Here is a 15,145-nt window from a genome sequence, read left to right on the forward strand (position 1 = left end):
ACCTTAAACCTTGATATGTCAAAAAACGACCAAAAATTACGTTTAAAATTTACATTTCTGCAACCAGCAGATCATATCCAAGATTTATACATTTAAGAGCATCGCATAGGATACAAGGAAAAAAGATAACATGTCATCAAAATCTGGGCCCTGCTAATCATATACCTCTTATTAATCTGACAACATTGAAGTAATTAGAGTAAATTTTTAAGAACACAGTACACTGTGGATTTATTTAACTATTAATTCACATATCAGTTTTATGTTTCTTAACAAACATCCATTACCTCAGTTTTACATTCTCTTGATTCTCTGTTGTTTGGATAGCCCAGCTGGTATAGCGCCAGGCTACAGGCTGGAAGACCTGGGTTAGATTCCTGGCAGTGCAAGATTTTTCTCTTCTCCACAGAATCCAGACTGACTCTGGGGCCCACCCAGCCTCTTATCCATTGGGTATTGGTGGCACTTTCTCTGGGGGTAAAGTAGCAGGGCCATGAATCTGCCCACTCACCTCCATCTAGTGCCGTCACTGGAGGAGGAGCTGTACTTCCACACCCCCATGTCTTCATGGCATAATGCTTAACTAATTAAGCACAGGGACTTTACCTTCACCTCTGATATTCTCTTAAAAATTTTTAAGTTGCGGGTTCAGTGTATCATAATTCTGAAACACACTTAACTGTTCATTCTGCAATTTTAATATGATTATCTTAAAATTCATACTTCTTTTTAGCTCCTCATACAGAAATTGTATTACAGTACTTTGTATTTATGTCACAGTATGCAACAAAATTCATGTAACTTGTTTCCCTTCTGCCTGGATTCTCCTAACATGAAGATTATGTGGACCAGTAGCAAAATAAATACCTTGCCACAATATCTCCATTAGCTCTGCTACTCAACCAATTTCATATCCAGTGAGTTCTAGGAGCTCTTTCCTCAGAGACAACAGAATAAGGAGCTCACTACTTACCCCCAACTAATGTCAATGCAAAGCATACAGACAAAAGAACAATTCCAACTTCCCCTTTATTGGAAGCAACAGGCAAAAACCTCCATGTTAGGAGGGTCCCTTGTCACCGCAGCCTGGTACGTCCTCAGGTTGTGAATGGAGGAGACACCATCCAAGTATGGAGGGAAGCTGCAAAAATATATTGAATAAACCGTCGCTGACAAACGACAAGGGATTGTCCTCCAGCTTGGAGGTTGGGTGCGGGGCTAACAGCTCCTCACCATAAAAAATAAACTTGTTATGAAAATGTTCAAAAAGCCTCATATCTGGACTGATCCTCTGGATAAACGATCTGGGTTAAAGAAAATGCATATGAGATTCCGTACTTGGAATGTTAGAAGTATGTATAGGGCAGGTTCGCTCAGGGCAATGGCAGAAGAAATCTCAAAATATAAGTCAGATTTAGTGGGAGTACAGTCAGGTGGGATGGAGGTGGCACCAAACTAGCAGGTTAATATACATTTTTCTATGGAAAGGGGAATGATAATCATCAATTAGGTACAGGCTTTCTTGTATATAAGAGAATCATACCACCAGTTAAGAGAGTAGAGTTCGTTAGTGATCGGATGTCATACATAATACTAAGAGGTCACTGCTGTGAGATCAACGTTCTGAATGATCATCCCCCAACAAAAGATAAAATTGATGATACAGAGTACAGGTTCTACATAGAACTAGAATTTGTATTTAATAAATTCCCAAAGTACCATATGAAAATTTTGTTAGGAGATTTCAATGCAAAAATAGGGAGAAAGGACATTTTCAAACCAATGATTGGGAATAAGAGTTTGCATGAAATTAGTAAGGATAATGGAGTTTGAGTAGTAAACTTTGCCACACTGAAAAATTTTACTGTCAAAAGTACAATGTTTCCACATCACAACATTTATAAATTTACTTGGATGCCTCCTGATGGGAAGGCGCATGATCAAATTGACTATATTTTGACAGACAGGAGACCATATTCAAATACACCTGATGTCTGATCATTCAGGGCAGTAGATTGTGATAATGACCACTACCTGGTGGTGGCAAAGGTTAGGGAAAAACTAGCAGTGAGTAAATAAACAACACACAGTTCATAAGATGATGTTCAATATCAAGAAATTAAATGAGGTAGAGGGTAAAGAGCATATCATGCTGAAATCTCAAATAGGGTTGCAGCTTTGGAAAACTTAGACACTGAGGTGGATGTTAATAAAGCTTGGGAAACTATTAGAGAGAACATCAAAATGTCTGCCAAAGAGAGTCTAGGTTATTATGAACCAAAGAAGCATAAGCCATGGTTCGATGAAGGTTGCTCAAAATTATTAGACCAAAGGAAACAAAGCCAAACTGCAGTGGTTACAGAATCCAAGCAAAATAAATGGGGATAATCTGAACAATATAAGATGTGAAACCATCAAACATTTCAGGAACAAAAAGTGGGAATATCTGAGACAAAATTAATGAGCCTGCAATGAACAGTAAGAACAAGAACATTAGAGACCTGTATAGTGGAATAAATGACTTCAAGAGGGGTTACCAACCTAGAAGTAACTTAGTGCAGGATGAGAATGGTGATCTGCTTGCAGATTCCCACATTTTGAACAGGTGGAAGAACTACTTCTCTCAGTTACTGAATATACATAGGGTCAGTGACGTTAGGCAGACAGAAATACATGCAGTGGAGCCACTAGAACCTGATCCTAGGACTTTTGAGGCTGAAAGTGCTATTGGAAAATTGAAAAGGTATAAATCGCCAGGTAGTGATCAAATTCCAGCAGAACTTATTCAAGCAGGAGGTGACAAATTAAGTTCTAAGATGCATAAGCTAATTACTTCTATTTGAAATAAGAAAAATTGCCTTATCAGTGGAAGGAATCTATTATTGTACCAGTTCACAAGAAGGGTGATAAGACTGACTGTAGTAATTATCAGGGGCTATCACTGCTATAAACTTCATACAAAATTTTATCCAATATTCTTCTCTCAAGATTAAATTCATACATAGACGAAATTATTGGGGATCATCAGTGTGGGTTTCAACATAGCAGACCAAATTCTGATCTGATCTTTTTGCATTCATCAGATATTGGAGAAAAAATGGGAGTACAATGAGACAGTATATCAGTCTTCAAGCAAGCCTTTGATTCTGTTAGGAGGGAAGTATTGTACAATATTTTGATAGAGTTTGGGAGGTTTGGGATACCCATGAAACTAGTCAGACTGATTAAAATGTCTTTAAAGGAAATATATGGTAAAGTCTGTACAGGTAAATATTTGTCTGATAAATTTCCTATCCAGAAGGGTCTAAAACAAGGAGATGCTTTATCGCCACCCCTTTTCAACTTTGCTTTAGAATATGCCATTAGGAAGGTCCAGGGAAACCAGGTGGGACTGAAATTAAATGGAACACATCAGCTGTTGGTCTATGCTGATTATATGAATCTACTGGGTGATAATACAGATACCACAAAGAAAAACACACAAAATTAACTGACGCTAGTAAGGAGGTTGGCCTAGAAGTAAACACAGAGGAAACTAAGTATATGTTGGTGTCTTGTTACCAAAATGCAGGACAAAATCATGGCATAAAGTTAGGTAACATATGTTTTGAAAATGTGCCACAGTTCAGATTTGGAAAAAACAATAACAAATCAAAACCTAATTCTGGAGGAATTTAAGAGGAAACTGAACTTGGTTACTGCTTGCTACCATTCAGTCAAGAAGCTTCTGTTTTCTCGTCTGTTGTCCAAAAACATAAAAATTATAATGTATGAAACTATAATTTTTCTGAGATTCTGTATGGGTGTGAAACTTGGTCTCTAACATTATAAGAGGAAGATAGACTGAGGATGTTCTAAACTAAACAGAAAACTTTAAAGAGAAAATACACTTCTGTACTTCATTTCTTTTGTATCATTTTAAATATACACGAGACTTACCTGGATCCTTAAATGACTGCTCATGATACTGTACCATCACTTCACTGACACAATTTCAGGTTGTTTATGTATCAGCATTCCTTATCTCATGTAATGATAGTAAATTAATGAACAACCTGCACTTTTCTTTCATCATAATGGCTGAGTTACACACCTGGCATAACATGGTTACTGAACAACATGGAAACATTCAGGAAGACAAACTTCTGTATTAGCAAATTCAAAGTTACATACACAACAAAAGATAGTAAACTGTCAATATTTTAATTAATAAATGTAGTATAATTATTATAAAACACAATTAATAGAACTTTAATTATTATAAATAATGTATTGAAATGATTAAGGCAAACTGAACCATCAAAGTCAGAAATCAAGGGGGTTGTAAAAAGAAGTAACAATATAACAAGCTATGGTAACCAAGCAATTACAACATTACGTAAAGTCTCTTTCTTGAAAGACAGAAGAGATCTACATGAAAGGAGCTTTGTTGCGGTAAACTGTCCCTTTGCTATGCGGTATTTCGTCTGGTTTTATTTGGCAAATTATTATTTAATTTCTGAGGAACAAATCTGTGTTAGGTACATAATTGACATTAGAATGTCATCCTCACTTTCATGCTCGAACTAGGATATTACTCGTATTAATATACAGGACAGGAAAATAAAATTAGGTTCAACTTTGAAAAATAAATGCTTTCTCATATTCCCCTTTTAAAATTGTGCTACAATCCCAAGCCAAGCCTTGTGGCACTGACAAAAGATATGATGCACACATCTTGCATCATGCCAAGCTGTTCAGTGGAGTGTCATGCATCAAGCACACCACACACCATTATTAATCTATGCACATTTATACAGTACAAACTGTCAGTCCCCAATCTTCCAAATCTTCATATCCAAGTAGCAGGGACATGAGACACAGACTCACCAATTCCACATCACTCACTCACTGACCTTGTCTTCAAAATTCACACAACTAAGACTTTATTTTCATGGGTTTTAAACACACTCTGTTTTGCCTGAGGTAGTGGCACTTCAATTTCAGTCCACTACAGTAACAAAGAATTTCACATGCATTATTATTGCATTTTCATTAATATGATTTTACAGGCATAATAAATCACAGGGAGATTAATTACATATTCACAAGATAAAAAAAGTATTCAACAATTAATACCAGCTGTTCCCTATTCTTTTCACTGCACATAATCCACTATCTTTCTTGGGAGGAAAGCACTGAGCTTCAAATTGAACTCCTGTGAGCAACAAGAACTGCGGAGTTGTACAAAATTGGTGTAAAGTTACCTTAGACTTGGAGTGTTCATTAATAAAATTCTGAAATATTACTCACAAATTGGAGGGACTGGTGCACAAATAAGTGGCATATTTCAATATTTTAGTTCTGTGAAGAAAGTAAGGTTCAAAAGAAAGAAAGGAATGCTTTCACCCCAAGGATTAAATGCTTTTTATAGAGATTTCACATCTAACTGAATACATTACTCTACCAAAAATGCTGTGTTAGCTCCTTTGAAAACGAAAATAACTTTGAGAGAAGCAAGCTCCAAACTGCAGTACTTGTATGATGAAGCAAGGTATTCCAAAAATAAAACTGTATGGAATGCACTTGCTGCAGTAATTCTCTTTAACCTGACAGCATGGTGGCTAACAGCAGCCAATCAAAAATCTGCTCTTTTTTAAAATAAAGGGGTTCAGATATAGAAAAGTGACAATATTACACAGAGGATAATTTTTTTAGTCATTGTCATGACTTGGAATGAAACGGCATGCTGTGAACAGCAATTTATTCAAGTAAATCTATCTTATGAAGCGCAATTATAAAATACTGCCAATTACTAAAATGGGACTAAACTTACAAGGACAAAACAACTCTGTCCAGTGTGACTATTGAAGTTTTTACTACTTGAAAACTTAACACCCTTACATGTTTTGGTCCCTATAGACCATCATCAGAGGGACACTGATACTTTTTGAAACTACTATCACAATGGGTGTTTTGAGTGTTAAAATACATATACATACAATGTTTGTAATGCACAATATATACAAAATCCAACTTTTCCACAACTACAGCAGCTTTCTAGTTATATTAACATTTTTAAACTTTGTTACTTAAGTTAAGATTTATAAACCACGTAGGTTTGTGTCCCTTCTCCTATTGTCTTTCTTGATGGGGGCTGAACTTGTGCCACCTATCTCTCTTGAGAAGGAGATTCTGCAAATATATTATGGGTACTGTATTATTTCAGCAACCCTATTGTGTGTGTGTGTGTATATATATATTAACGATTTTGTCATTTCGTCCTACCTTGGTATCGTCCTGTGTTTGTTCGTGGCATACCAAGAAAGCTGCTGTAGTTGAGGAAAAGTTGGATTTTGTATATATTGTGCATTACAAACATTGTATGTATATGTATTTTAACACTCAAAACACCCATTGTGATAGTTGTTTCCAAAAAGTATCGATGTCCCTCTGATGATGGTCTATAGGGACCGAAACATGTAAGGGTGTTAAGTTTTCAAGTAGTAAAAACTTCAATAGTCACATTGGATGGAGTTGTTTTGTCTTTGTAATTGTTAGTGTGATGGACCAGAATGAAACAAATCAAAAAGTGACTAAACTTAATTAGATTCTGAAACAAATACTGAACTTCCTATTTTCCTAGACTGCAAACAGCATGGTGCAGTTGTCTGAGGGCTAACCAAAAACTGTTCAGCTGCTTACGCAGGAGAGAGATGGGCCAACAAAAGACAATCCTATGTGCATTAAAATTTCTCTTCAATATCACTCCAGTACACTGATAAACAGCTACTGCGAAGTGAGCTTATGTGTTATCTGTAAGCAGTAATCTTATATGGTTTAAGTTTCATGAGTTTTGTTGAGTTAGTGTTGATTTTCCTAAAAGCCCATCTTCTGTCATGGTCTTTCAGGTATTTTCAATAAGAATATTGAAGCCTGTCACTGACTGAAGCCTACTTCTCTTTAGCGAGTACTTGGCATTTTGATTTGGTTTTTTCTTCTGCAATAAGTCTTGTCTATCTTTATTTATGACTGGATGAACAGTTTCTCTATTTGGAATTGTAATATCCTTAAATTTACAATGAAACTTTCTCCTTACCTTTCTTACACAACAAATTCTCACATAAAACATATTAAAAATAAAAAAAAGTGTCAAGTTATCCCTGTAACAAGTCGTGGAGGCCTATAGGGTTGTGAAATGTTGAGGCTTCCACATTTTCTAGACAATCGGATCACAGATGCCAGTGAAGTTGTCAGCCTTATGCACTGGCCACTCGTTACCTCCGGGAAGATTCCTGGTATTCATTTCAGTTAAAAAGCTGAGCTGACCCCAAGGCCATAGAGCAGCTTGAAGGATCTGGTAAACTGAAAATCCAATGACCTCATTTGGAATTGAACTCGTGACCTTCCAGCCTGTAGCATACTGCCTCAACCAACTATGCTGCATCCCCCACAGCTTACATGTAATTCACATGAGGTATCTTGACAAAAGGAACTTGACTGATGTTTAATACCATAAGAGGGGATCTGGATTGCAGTTGGCCAGGACATAACACGTGAGCTCGCTTCATGGTAGGTATTCAGCAGTTTAGTTTGATGATAGTGAAGAGAAAGTGTAATCTGTGTTATATCCTTGGTTTATTAAGTGAACCAGCTATTTGCCTGAGCTGATGCAAGGAACAACTATCCCTCCCACCTGAACAGCCAAACGATTTCCTGGTAGCTCTCAGGCGATTGTGCTGCATTATACCATCCCACAGGGAACAGACTTCAATTGTACATCATGGGACATAATTACTTCACTAAAATTGTTAAAACAGAAGAAAGAACACTCCAATCCTAAGGTAACATTCTTAGTTAATTCGACTTTGAACTCTAACCTGACACAGAAAAAGAAAACTACAAATCTGCCAGTGACTCAAAGCCACATAAGAAGTGTGCCATCACAATTTGATTTCAGCGTCCTTGAAATTGTGGCCTTGTGATCATGACAGGCGCTTAGCACCAGATGAATTGCATTCTCCCCCATGAATGTGAAACCACACAGGGTAGAATCATAAGCCCACTGCAGTACAATAAGTCATGCGCAGGCCAGCTGGATGATTCCTCTTCATGAAAGGAGAATTGAAGGATGCATCTCTTTGTACATGCTATACATCATGAGGAATCATTCTTTTCTTATGAAGGATCGTCCACTGAAAGAAAAACGACTATCTCAAAAACATGACTAGTCAGGAAATACATTAATTACATTGCTTTGTAGTACACAAAGAAAATATGGAATATACCTTAAACAATGCCTTGTTTAAACAGGTCTGTATGGAAGTCAGTATAATCACTAAAATAACAGCATTCACAGAATGTAATATAGAGTGACATTTCTTTAAATTTTAGGAGAGAATAGAATTTTTAAAGCCATGCATGTGAAATCATACTTTAAACTAAAGAACACTTTTTATAAAAATGCCATCCACAGAACAAGATAATAGGTATCTCTACCTGTTAACAGATTAGATGTGTTGGAACTGCCCACATTCAAGCAAATGTGACAATGCAAGTATCATTGCTTAGCAACAGCTGTTTACTCGCCATTGCTAAGCAATGATACTTGCGTTGTCACATTTGCTTGAATGTGGGCAGTTCCCACAGATGTAATGTTTCATTGATTCATCAGTAATCTGTCAAGACAGGTCCACAGTCTCTTCCAAAACAGTTCTTCCACTTGATGCGATCTAGAGCTTTCTCCTTCAAATGAGAAGGGACAGTGACACCTGTTCTTAACAGGGTTGTAGCTCATGGTGGTTCAGATCCACCATAATATCACCGGCTCACAAGATGTTCAGTCCCAAGATGAATTTATGTTATCATCTTTGTGACAAACACCCAAGTTTGTAGCATACTCTAGCCTAGAGTCAGCTCCATCAGTGGCTCCTTCAAAGCAGGAGGGTCTCCCTGGGTGCTGTCTGTAGAATATATGGGTGACTCAGCTTCCTCTCATGCAGTCCTGTGGTGATGGTCAGAGTTGCACCAGTATCAATGGTCATTTGGCATGGCTTGTCCCTTATGCAGCCCCTGAAATTAGGCTATTTTCACTCCTCCTGGCTAACATACTGAGTGTGAAATGAGGATATGAGGGTGATGATGCTGGTGGCCCCCACTTAATGCTGGCTCTTACTCATTTTCCAAGTCCTAGTGGGCCTCCCTGTCATGTACCTGCCAACAGTCTCTTCTGAGGTGATGGACCAGCATACAGGTTGTCCAGTTCTGGGACATTCAGCTGCTGGCAGCTGTGTTCTTGTGGGGGCTCCAGCCCTTACCTCCTGCAGCTTTGTTACGGGTTTGTCTGTCATCTCTAGTTTCAGGATCTGATTAAGGGCTTCACTGAGGGACCTCTCGCCACCCATCAGGAGGTGCAGTTTCACGTCTTGGTCCTTCAATCCATCAACAAATGCACAGGCTGCCTCCCTCTGGATGAAGTCCTCAGGAAACCCAAAGAAGGCCTGGGGTGGACTAGGCACTTCAAGTCGCCAGAAAGAACAGGGAGAGGAGGAAGTGCTGGAATGTTTGGTGGTAATGCGTGTTTACATGCTAGGATGTGACTCCCTTCACCACACTCCACATAACAACATGAACAATGAATAAAATATTCTATACAAATCATATGTGGGAGGATCAAAAAGTTCCTGGAATTTAGTTGTATTGAGGTAACCACTTCCTGTTAAAGAGAGGGGTGTGGAATGTACAGGAGTAGACTGTGTGCCATCTGTAGAGCAAGTTGCAACAGGCTGAGACACGTCAGTGTGCCGCAGTTGGCCATGAATAAACAATTAGATCCTGCAACGTGACAATGCACCTTGTCACACCTCGCTTGCAGTGCAGCACTTTTTAGTAAAGAATCAATTTCAAATATCACCTAGCCATCATTTCATCAGGTCCATCCTATGACTTGTAGTTCTTTTTGAGACTCCAGCAGGCAACAGCAGGTCTCACAGCAAACAAGTAGGTGACTTCCAGAGGTGCTTCCAGCAGTGGCAAGACCGCTGGTGCAAGTGTGTATGTGCAGGGGACAGTACCTTGAGGGTGACCAGTTTTTCTTTTTGACATATCCTTTCTACTAAAAATTATGTCTGAATTCTGGGAACTTTTTGATCCTGCTACATATATTACAAGAGACAGTATTTTATGTTTTGTATGGTATGTCATAACAAGTAGGATGGTGTGGAAAAATTATAAAGCAAAGGTATGTGCAGTTTCTTTCATGCAGAAATGTCTTCTGAGTAGGCTTTTGTTTGCCTGGTAAACTGAATCAACATCTGTTGACCCCTTAGTATATTGTTCATGGAGGGCTTAGGTTTAGATAATGAAAAATAAACATTATACGTAGGAAAACACTACAAGCAGGAACATTATTATGAGGTTTCATTGCAAATAAAATCTGAGATTCATAATTATGTTTAGTTAAAGACTGTAATAACTTATACTAACGTTATGGTTTTCTTTTCCATGTTTTTGGGTTCTGGCCTTGCTCTGTTTAGCACCTTGAGGAAGTCCGATGTCTTAGCTCTCATACGAGAATGGATGTATGCTTTGGAGCACTTAATGTGGTAATGAAGATAGTCCCTAAAGATGTGGATCAAGTTGATGGTGTTGTCTCGTGTTGTCCTGTTTGTGTGCCGTGGAAATAATACTGTAAAAAAGCAACAAATTACTGAACTGAAATTTTAAATAACAGTCTACAATGGCAATAGTAAATTGCAGGAGAACAGTACTTAGTAGCTTCTTCTGTCAGTGCTGAAATGCACACAAGCACTGAACAGAGAGTGCATAACATCAGAGATTAGGTGGAGTTATGGAAGCATTATTATGAAAACAGTGAATTTCTGTAAAATGTAACTATAATTTGTAAAAACACTTAAAATATAATGGATATCTGAAGGCTTCCGATTATAAGAAAAAAAAATTCCTATCCATTTTTTAACAGTTAGCCTCCAACTGTCTTCCAGGAAAATGTTTCTTATAACCAACTCCAAGGAGCAGAGACCTGATTGAGAAGCTAACTGTCTCTCTCTCTCTAACATCGAACCCAAAAGTTCGTGTGTGTCATGTGTCTTTCAGTTTACTGATGTCAAGTCACCTTTCACCCTAGCACATAATGTTACACTGTTTAGTGTAACAGATTTTGGTGTCTTACTGTCAGAGCCCAATAGCATCTCTATACAATTTTGTCTGCCAGTTCCACAACAGATGATAGTGCTTCTGTGCAAATCAATAAATAAATCTGGAGAAGAGATGCAATTGTCCAAGTAAAGGTTCTTCCTTATCCCTTTATATTCCCCCTGTAAGATTCTTCTCCATCATCTGTGAAGCAGTCATTATCTGAGTTGAGCCTTGTCTGTCTTTTCTCAAGCACACATTCATAAGTACAGCCAGCCATTTTATAGTTTTCAGTCATTATACCAAAGCATTTATGTTTCTTCAAAAGCACTGCCTGAAAATAACTCCCCCTTCCAAGAGCCAATATCATTCACAATTAAATATTTAGACCGCCATCTTCTGGGATATGGCAGTGTGAAGAAATTGTGTTAACCAACGATTCAGAGGAATGCATCGCCTCCATCTTCAGGGTAGACGACAAGAAGAAATCCATGAGCGAACCAGCTTGAGCAGGTGCAACAGACTGAGTCTTTTCGAGTAAGCACAGCTGTATAAGCAAAGGAGGGAAGTGAGTGGGGCTACATAGGGTAAGGGTAGAAAGAGGGAGGGGTAGGGTCTGGTGAAATGGCCAGCAGGTTGCAGGCCAGAGCAGGTACAGAGTGTGTCAGGGGGAGAGAAGGGAAAGTTAAATGGAGGGCATTAACCTTGTAGCTCGGGGGTTGCAATGGTCCTGAGGGGCCTTGTGGATCTGGTGTCATATCTCGGAGGTTTTGAGGGAACAGATGAGAGGCTTCCATGACTTGCCGAGACAAAATCCCACCTCTGTTCATAATGCCAGGATGAAGTTCAATCTCAATGGACTCCCTAATGATGTGATCCATATAATGGGTCTTGGTAGTGAGGATGGACGTATTCTGAAGCTGAATGCGGTGTCCCAAATCGATGCTGTGTTCAGCTACAGCTGACTTGTCTGGATGTTCGAGACGGTTGTGCCGCTGATGCTCCTTCAACCTTGTGTCCACAGAACGGCCTGTCTGCCCTATATAGACCTTGCTGCACTCGCATGGGATACTGTATACACCCGGTCTCCTTAGTCCCAGGCTATCTTCAACCAGCCAGAGGAAACTAGATAATTTCTTTGGAGGCAGGCCCACTGATTTGATGTTGTGCCGGGACTGATGATACGGTTGAATATGGTCCCGACATAGGGCAGGAAGGCGACTGAGTTTGGTTTATCTTTGGGCCAACTGGTGTTCAGCCGACGGCTGAGAACTCTGTGCATCTGCTGGTTGTTGTATCTGTTCTGCCTAAAAATATTCCCCAGGAGCACAAACTCCGCATGTAGGTTGTCACATAGAGCACAAGGCTAGTTTTGTCTCAGCAAGTCATGGAAGCCTCTCAGCTGTTCCCTCAAGAAACTTCTGAGATATGACGCCAGATCCACAAGGCTACTCAGGTCCAGCGCAGCCCCTGAGCTACAGGGTTAATGCTCTCCATTTAACCTTCCCTTCTCTCCCCCTGACACACACTCTATACCTGCTCTGGCCTGCTACCTGCTGGCCATTTCACCATACCCTTCCCCTCCCCCTCTCTACCGTTTCTCAATGTAGCCCCACTCACTTCCCTCCTTTGCTTATACAGCTGTGTTTACTCGACTGGACTCAGTCTGTTGCACCTGCTCAAGCTGGTTCGCTTGTGGATTTCTTCTTGTCTTCTACCCTGAAGATGGAGGCGATATATTCCTCCGAAACGCCGGTTAACACAATTTCTACATGGCGCCACATCCCAGAAGATGGCTTTCTTCATAGTCACCACCATGAAAACCTCAAATCTGTCAGTCTTGTCTGGCTGATTCATTCTGACACAAAAATGTGGAAATTTACATATAGTGACTGGGGGGGGGGATGTGTCCATGAGGCCATGTCATATTCATTCCATTACAGCCATAAAGATGTGTGTCTTCTGTACAGACATGTCAGGAAGTCAGAAGCATTCCCTGTCATTGCTGAGTGGATGAAACATTGGATGTATATTTCTCAGCCTCTGCCCCAACAGTTGAATTATTTTAACAAAGAAGAGCAGAAAGATGCTGTTATCTCAGAGCTGTCAAGAAATGGCATACTGACTGAATGATCTCATGGGTACGATATGACTGGTACCTGTGCCTTTCAGGCTAAAAATGATACATATTACAAGCAATTCGCAGCAGGAAAGCCTAATGAAAGTCTGTACAGAGCAGTGAAGAAAATTACAGTGTCATAATTGCTACGGGTTAGCTTGAAATACTGATGTCTTTAGTGCACAATACCGACACGGCAGCCAAATGGACTGCCTGTATGCAATCATAATAGTTTGATATATTGCTGATAAAGGTTAACTATCTTTTCACAAAATACTTTACTAATTAACTGAAACTGAAATTAGTAATTCATCATGACGTTTATGATATACAAGTTCAAAAGTGACTACTTTATAATGGAATAATACCAAGATCAGAACTCTTCATGCAGCAGAACACTTCTTAATAATATAGTAATTGCTCAGCTAATTCAGAACTTCTGTGCCTTTTATGGAACCAAACAGCCTGTGACCATGCTTTAATATTATCCTATTATCCATGCCCAGGTTCTCTAAATGGTCTCTCCCCTAAGACTTTCCAACCAGAACTTCACAAACATTTACTCTCTCTCTCTACATGTTCTGCCCATCTCATCTTCCTTGTTTTACCTATACTAATTACACTTGCCTAAGAGTACAAATTAAGAAGCTCCTCATTATGCACCTTTTCCAACCTCAAGTTATTTGTTCATTTTAGGCCCAAATATTCTCCTACACACAGCGTTCTTAAAAACAGCCCAAGTCTTTCCATCAATGGCTGACACCCAGATTCACAGCTAGTACAATCACAATTCTGAAACCAATATTAGAACAACTTACCAAAAGTTATATATCCAATATTCTCCCCCACCCTAGCATCTGTATTCTGCAATTCAAGAGGAGGTTCCCGATGACTAAAAAGAACCTGTGGTGCTGTATGGCTTGCTCGTCTCCCTTCTTTGAACTCTTGCATGAACACTTTGCCAATGACTATGTCATCCTCATCTTTGAAGATAGTACTGAATACAACGGTTACACGATCAGCCTTTGCCTCCACATACCTGTAACAGTCATCATGTATTTGGAAGTTAAGTAAATCTCCTACTACAGCTTTTATTTACAGTTATACCTGAAACAAACCACTTACAGAAGCTGTCAATTACTACAAGGGAGCTGTCCCACCATCCACCATACAACCAGAGCTGCTTTATCCAATGGGCAAAGTGGGCTGGGCTCCTTTTGCAAAAGCAATGTTGGTATCATGTGCTTAAAATTATCCATACTATTTTGAATACCTCAATAATATGCATTTAAACTTTCAGTGTTATGGTAGGGTTCCAATAATTACACCAGGAATCCAGATGATTTAGAAAAAAAAAAAGGATCCATATACAGTATAACTGTTGTCTTCCAGAATCTGGACCAGAACAACAGCATTGGCAGCTATTATATTGGTAGTATCAAGAAGCACAAGGCAGCACAAACAGTGAACAGTGCTTACTTCAGAAAATGAATGGTAAGATGACTAGTGAATAATGAATTGTGTAGGAAGGAAGCAGTTGTGGAATGGTTTAAGGTACCTCCTGAATCCATTTTAGGCAACTTTCACCACGTCAAGTATCTAAGCAATTTTGACAGCCCAAGGACTTTACGGAAGTGACAATGATTGCCTTAAAGAAAAGACAAAAGCTACAAAATGCAGCGACCATCGCACAATAAGCCTTATTGCACATACAGCAAAGATAATAGCAAAGTTGCTTAAAAGAATAATTGAAAGGAAAATAGAGGATATACTTGGAGAGGATCAGTTTGGATTTAGAAGAGGAAAAGGAACCAGGGATGCAATTGGGATGATGAGAATTATAGCAGAACGAACTTTGGAGATAGATGAAGAACTGTGTGCTTGCTTTATAGA

At 39.1% G+C, this 15,145-nt stretch overlaps 1 protein-coding gene across 1 annotated transcript in view; it reads right to left on the reverse strand.

The window, feature by feature from the left end:
• Nucleotides 1-7,245: 7,245 nt before the first annotated feature.
• LOC111864269 (probable actin-related protein 2/3 complex subunit 2) overlaps nt 7,246-15,145 on the reverse strand; it is an 11,023-nt gene continuing 3,123 nt past the window's right edge. Inside the window, exons 5-7 of the mRNA XM_023851397.2 lie at nt 14,071-14,291; nt 10,465-10,666; nt 7,246-8,174 (exon numbers count right to left, since the gene is read on the reverse strand). Coding sequence (XP_023707165.1) covers nt 8,147-8,174; nt 10,465-10,666; nt 14,071-14,291 — 451 coding nt within the window. The 3' untranslated portion in view covers nt 7,246-8,146. The remainder of the gene's footprint in view (nt 8,175-10,464; nt 10,667-14,070; nt 14,292-15,145) is intronic.

This window comes from Cryptotermes secundus, unplaced genomic scaffold (genome assembly GCF_002891405.2).
Source record: "Cryptotermes secundus unplaced genomic scaffold, Csec_1.0 scaffold33, whole genome shotgun sequence".
NCBI lineage: Eukaryota > Metazoa > Arthropoda > Insecta > Blattodea > Kalotermitidae > Cryptotermes > Cryptotermes secundus.